The sequence below is a fragment of the Centruroides vittatus genome, unplaced genomic scaffold (assembly GCF_030686945.1).
Source record: "Centruroides vittatus isolate TY-2023 unplaced genomic scaffold, ASM3068694v2 scaffold_1167, whole genome shotgun sequence".
Classification (NCBI taxonomy): Eukaryota; Metazoa; Arthropoda; class Arachnida; order Scorpiones; family Buthidae; genus Centruroides; species Centruroides vittatus.
The window spans coordinates 1-6,930 of NW_027122671.1; the positions used below are offsets into that span (position 1 = coordinate 1).

General features: G+C 31.0%; 1 protein-coding gene across 1 annotated transcript; it reads left to right on the plus strand.

The window, feature by feature from the left end:
- Window positions 1–458: 458 nt before the first annotated feature.
- On the plus strand, window positions 459–2,945 carry LOC136986660 (mRNA export factor GLE1-like; the record flags this gene model as incomplete). Its single annotated transcript, XM_067284240.1, has 3 exons — window positions 459–671; window positions 755–942; window positions 2,149–2,945. Coding segments are annotated over 3 exons (846 nt in total), but the record flags the coding sequence as incomplete, so codon positions are not given.
- Between the last annotated feature and the right edge of the window lie 3,985 nt (window positions 2,946–6,930).

The following is a 6,930-nucleotide window of genomic DNA, read 5'->3' on the forward strand; positions in this document are numbered from 1 at the left end:
AATTTTGTCACTTTTTTTCTACCATATTAAACTGAATTTGTACAGTACAATTTCAGTTTAATATGGTAAAAAAAAGTGACAAAATTTTATTTGACCTGATAAAATTTAAAACTCTCAACAGTTGATAAATTACCTTAATGAGGCAAAAAAAAGTTTAGAAAGGATAGAAATTAAATATTAAATTGTTTTTCTCTCAAGAGATTGTTGAGGTACATGTCTTGATTTTTGTTATTTTTGATGTTTGCAACTTTTGGATCATTGTTAAATATTGGTTTTGAAGTTTCTTCGTGGAAAAATGATACAAGAAATATTTTAAATATTAGTATTGTTTAAAACTTTCAAATAATTTCTAGAAACTAAACACATTAAAAATTTAATAGATATTGATGAATAACTTTTATAATATATTATTATTAAAAATTTTTTTTAATTAATCATTTTATTTCAAAAAATTTCAGTGGAAGAAAGCAAAGGGTGATTTGCAAAAGGCTGTAAATACACCAATAAATAGTACATCTGATGTATCTGCTAAACATTTGCATGATAAAATGAAGCGTTTGGAAACATTTTTGTCTGGACATAACATTGTGGTTACTGGCAAGACAGTTTGTATAAATGTCTGTTCTGAAGGAAAATATTTTTGTTTGGATTTCATTGCAAAAAAAATAGTTGTAAGTGTTCTTAAAATATTTATATGTAATTTTTGTATAATAATATTTGAATTAATAAATTTACATTCTTTACATTATTCTAGGGTCAGGGTGAAAGTCAAATATCCTCAAGACCAGAAGCAGCATTTCCACTTGCAGCATTAACAGTATTTTTATGTCAAAAGTATCCTGATCTACTAAAATTATTTCTTGCCCACCTTTATAAGAGTTGTCCTTATTTAGTTCCGTATTATATACCCTATCAAGGACAGAATGAAGACGACTACTTAAAGTAAGTTGAAAGTTATGGTTCAATTTCTGTACTTAATAACATGTGTTTTAGTTCTTTTCTTCTGTTTTAAGATGATTCTATTTATAATCTAACAAATCAATGCAAAAAATTAATAAGTTTACTATATTACATAAAATATAATAGCATCTTACAGATGTAGTGCTTTTTTTGAACTTCAAAAATATATAGATATTTGAAATATAAGAATGTAATAATCTATTCTTAACTGAACCTTATCTAGCAAAACTGAAAGAATCAAGTTCCATTCTACTTGAACACTAAAATGTTTTAAAATAATAATTATCAAATTTTAAAAATTTTTCTTTAAACTTAGAACATAAAATTCAGACAATTGGGTCACTTTGGAAAATTTTAAAAAATCACGAACCGCATTTTGCCAGTTTTAATTTTTTTTTGCCATTTCGAATTTGAGTTGGTGCATGTGCGACATTCCCTTGAGAAAGTTTAAGGTTAAACTTTCTCTCTCAAGGGAAACTTGTGCATTTTTTGCATGTTATACACGAGACTCCATTTCCCTCTTCTGTATAAATGGCATTGTGAGTGCAAATTTTGATTTCAAAAGTTCTCTTTTGCCTGTTTTTCCCTCTTCTCACATCTGCATGAATGCAGCCTAAGTCTACTAAAAAGTGAAAAAATGTCACCTTAAAAAATTCTTCAAATTATGTCAGTCAATAAAAAATCCCCAATCTGGAAATGCTGGGTGGCATTGCATGAAAACTGCATTTGGTTCTTGACATTACTTCCTGCTTTCCTGTCCAAACTTGCCATGTGATGTCATGATGTTGCTAGGTGTATGATGCATGCAACTTTTATTACTCGGGAGCCTAACATTCTTCTGTTTTTCTTGAAGTATGCTTTGTGATTCAATTTCACATAGAATGTTCAAATAAGCAGACTAGGATTCTTATCACCCACTTCAATAAAAATATCGTCAAGCTGAAATTTTGGCACTGCAGCACGACCCCTGGACAATGTTCAGTTTAAATGGATTGTTGTAAATTTTAACTTTTTTTATATTTTAATTATTTTCACACACACAGAAAAGCCATATTTAACAATACATCTAATCTAAATATATTTTTAAATTCACAATACTGTTAACAAGTTATTTTTACAAACTTTGACTTTGAAAAGAATCAAAGAACTGAAATTTCTATAATTACAATTTAATTTAATTTTTTCTAGGCAACTGGGATACGTTTACTATGAAGGTGTTGTTGAAACGCAAGCTATGTTTTTGAAGAGAATGAGTGGAATAGTTCGCCTTTATGCTGCTGTCATTGTAACTCCTCCCATTTTGAACAATCCACATCCACATGGAATGAAACATGCATGGATTTGGTTGGCTAGACTCTTAAATTTGCAACCACGATCGGATATCACTGCTACAGTTCTAGTGAATTTTCTCGAAGTTGCCGGCCACGAAATGCAAAAAACTTACGGAAAACAGTTTCAAAAACTCATGGAAGCATTAGCTATTGAATTCCTTCCAAAAGTAAAAAAGGCTACATTACCTGGATCTGGTGGACCTCTTCAAAGATTAGAATACTTTCTAGAAGAATACTTTAAGGAAGGTACAATTCCTAAACCATCGGGTATCCTTGATTCTACTTTTTGGAAGATATCATAAGACTTTTGTTAATGAGAATTATGTCAACAAATCAGTTTAAACTCGGAGTTTGGCTCACAAATTGGCATACAGATATGATTAAATTTTAATGATTTACTACTAAAATTTTACCATTTTTATTATGTTAAGTTGCTGTAAATTTAATAATAATTAATAATGATATGTAAATTCTAAAAATTTCAAAAATTTTTGATTCTGAATAATTGAATTACTGTTAGGATTGTATATGAAGAATAATGTATTAAAATATCTTTGATGTGTACATATTTTACTGTATATTTGTAAAAAATATAATAATAATATTATACAGAAAAGAAGATTTTAATAACTTAATAAATTTTAGAAATAATAATTGGTTTGTTGTTTATTTTGCATAAATAACACATTTTCACTGAGTATCTAAAAGTTGGTAAAAATAATGTAGTTAATGTGAATTATTGGTTTAATTTAATTTTGATTTTGTGATAGAACTATAAAAAATAATTTAACAAATAATTTAGTTAAAATACTGAAAAATCAAAAAAGAATCATAAAAATATTGTATTATGTAAGAATACATTAATAAAATTTATACTTAAAAAAAATGAAAATTATTTTTGGAAATTTATTTGAAAGTGTATTTTCCTTAACAAATTTATCAATATTATAATCATCTCAATGCCAACTTGTACTGATTTACAGGATGAGATGGTTAACTTTTGGGTTAATTAAATGTATTTAACGTAACCATCAGTAATCTGGCATCCTACAGGTCTCAGTAGGTCAAACTATTAGAGCTGAAGAATGGAAAAATACAGGCATTACTTTAAAAACAGACTTTTTTTAATGCAAAAATTTCATTCTTTATTGAGATTTACGTGTTTCTGATCCATGACAGGCTTAATTTTAGAACAAGTTTTTATTTATATTCTGCATTGTTAATTAATAAAATGAGACTTTCGGTGCCTAAATCCCCAACTGCATAGGCTCAATGAAAGCGATATGTTTGAGATAAATAAATATCGCGATATTTATTTTTCGGGCGGGAAATATCTCAATTAAAAAACGTTACTAAACTCAGGAATGAACGGATCCAGCATTTCTGTGTAGTTTATTTAACCATTCGGTTAAGACTTCCAAGGTTCTAGACAGCTCCGAAAGGTTTGGCACAACGATTGTACGTAATAAGATCCAAGGAAATATCGTATGGATGTATGGTAAGTTTATTATGGTTACCGATAAACAGAAGCACTAAATCTTGATTTTTACCGAACCTGTATTCGATAGAGGTAGTTGTGTGCTAAGTATTAATAAATTTTTCATCTTTATATTAAAATTAATATTATAATTTTGGCTTAAATGCATTATTTCCCTTCATCGCAATACCAGGAAATTTGAATGATAATTAACAAATGATATCAAAAGACAAATAATAGGATTATGGGAATTAATAAATTCTCATCGAGAATAACGAGGAAATTCTGCATTCATGAAAAACTTCCAAATTGGATACGTCCACGGAGCTATAATATTTAACTGGAGCAGGAGCGTTCTGTTGCTAGTAGCGGTCGTAAGTGGCTTCACTGTGGGACAAACCGCCATTTCGTGAGGGGAAGAAAGTTTGTTTTTCTTTTGAACTTGACATTTGAAAAGAGAAAGAAATAAAGTAAACATTCGGTTATGTTTGTTTATCATATGCAGTGCAATTGTATTTCTTATATGCTTCATCCATGTATCTCTCACTTTTGGGAAAATCTTCAATCTCATTTTTCTCAAGCTCTACTTAGCCAATATTGATTAGAAAAATTTTTATAAGAAAAACTGACGGACGACATACTGTAGACTAGAAAAAAAACTCAATGACTATTGAAAAATTTACATCTAAAATCAAAACTAACGAATTTTTGCTGTACTTTTGGATATAGTACTCGGTATATTTATCCGGTATTCTAGCCAGGACTCTCCTAGGAGTACTTTTTGATGCTCTGTGTGATTTTCCAACCCGAAAGTTTCTATCTTACGCAGATGTTGAGTTACACTTTATTAAAAATCTCAAATTTTTTTAGATTTGATGTGAATTCAGCCTAAGTATATCATATCGAAAAATATCCTTGAAATTATCCTTTCCAAGGATACAGTTCGTCCCAAAAATATAGATAATCTATATGTTTTTATTATTATTTTTTTAATATTAAGTATTTCTCAACAATGCGAGTGGGTATTATATTATTGTTTATTTATAGCATTATACAACGTTATATAATTGTTTTTACAATATTTAATAGTTACTTAAAGCGTTAAACATAAAATACTTAGGTACTTATGGGTTAACAGAGCGCCAGTCGGAATCAGAAGACAGGAAACAGTGGTGACGCACGTTTTCTAAACCTAACCTATTCTAATAATTTGGTTGCTAATAATTATGGTAATTTATTAGAATAGGTTAGGTTTAGAAAACGTGCGTCCCCACTGTTACCTTTCTTCTATATGCTGGAATCAGAGACGAGCCGCCATCTTGGATACCTACGGTAACGTTAACCGTAAGGGGTAAGTAGTTTTGGAAATTTGTTAAATATTAAAACTATGCCTTTTGTAAATCATTAATTTATTGTTTGATTTAATAATTGTCTTAAATTTGAAAAATAAAAACATTATTCGGAAAAATTGCGATTTCCGACTGGCGTTCCGTTAAATTTGGTTGCAAATGATGCTGCCAAAGTAACAGTTAATTTTTTAACACTGTACTAGAATTGTACACGTTTTTTTCTGCATCCCCTTACAGATGGGACATACTAAATCGTAATATCACCGGTTTAACATTGAAATCCGTAAGTAATATAAGATGGGAGAGCTGAATAAATATATCAAATATTTTAATGGATTTTTTTTTTTAACTCCTATCAACTATACAGAACTATCATAAAAACATGCCAGTAAATTCCTATCGGTTGGGATAATTTATAAATCTAGTCTAGGGTGGGCAACCTTTTTTATAACATGGGCCAGAATAAATTTTACGTTTTTTCCGCGGGCCGTAGTAGTTAATTGACGCCTTCTTGTGACTCGTAATTTTTTTAGTCTGCAAATATGAAATAAATAAATAAAAAGTTAATTACTACATTTATTTCTCTTATCGTTTTCGAAAATTACAAAGAATTGGAAAAATAACTATTAATTAGTTATTTTTCAATTTAATAATCTATTAAAGATCTCGCGGGCCGGATAGAAACTTTTCGCCAGCCGTAGCTGGCTCGCGGGCCGGGGGTTGTCCGCCGTTGATCTAGTCTACTCGTGATTCACATAATCGGGCGAGGGCGGCCAAATATCTAGCAGGCAGGCGGCTAACAGCCCACAACCGGTCCGGGATATAAAATTAGAAGCTTTACGTGTGTTTTGCTTCTACCAGCGTTGCGTGACGTTGGTGCTCTGTAAAGCGCATGCGCCAATGCCTATAACCTGGCTGCTTGGAAGTTGACAGGCAGGCGGCTAACAGCTCAGAACCGGTCCGGGATATAAAATTGGACGCTTTACGCGTGTGTTGCTTCTACCAGCTAAACCGGGTGAGGTTGGTGCTCTGTAAACCGCATGTGCCAATGCCTATATAATCTGGCTGATTGGAAACTGACCCGGTTTCGACATTCCTTCCGCCACTGAATTATTCGAATATACAATAGCAATCTTATCGTTTTTTTCACATGTAGTATAGAAATTTGTAAAAGATACATAATGCAGTTATAATAAAATATTAATTTTAATTAATGCTGTACGTTAAAATATGAAAATTTATATTTTATAAAATACAAGGGAAGGTCATTGGAAGGTGGAATCGGTGCTTCCATCGCTTCCAATGACGGCACGCCACTGTCAAAATCTTTTATTCTAATCACATTTGACACTACAAAATAAAACTAAGAGCATGTAGAACCATTGCTATTTTCGAGGCGCAACCTCCTACACAGTTTTTCTTTTAAGTTCAGTTTAGGGAAATGCTCCTGTAATATTGTAGACTGCTTTGAAAATCTTCCTGCATTTATACACTAGTGACCACCAGAACACTTTTTCTTCTAGCTACTTCAGTTGATTCGTCTTTCATTTTACACCATTTAACCTATCGCTCTGAGAAACCCGGGATCGAAAACCCCAAAAATTTGTCGGGTGATGGTCCGTTCCGGGTTTTTCAGGTCCCGTCCTTTATCACATAGTCGCCCATTGTGTGTTTGCCAAACGCATGGAAAGAAGGCCTTAGTGCTCGTTGGACGGAAAGAGTTAAAAATATATATATATAATAAGATAAAATTTGTAACAAGTGCTGTATTAAATTCCAATCACTAATTATTAGAACAATTCAGAAATATTTA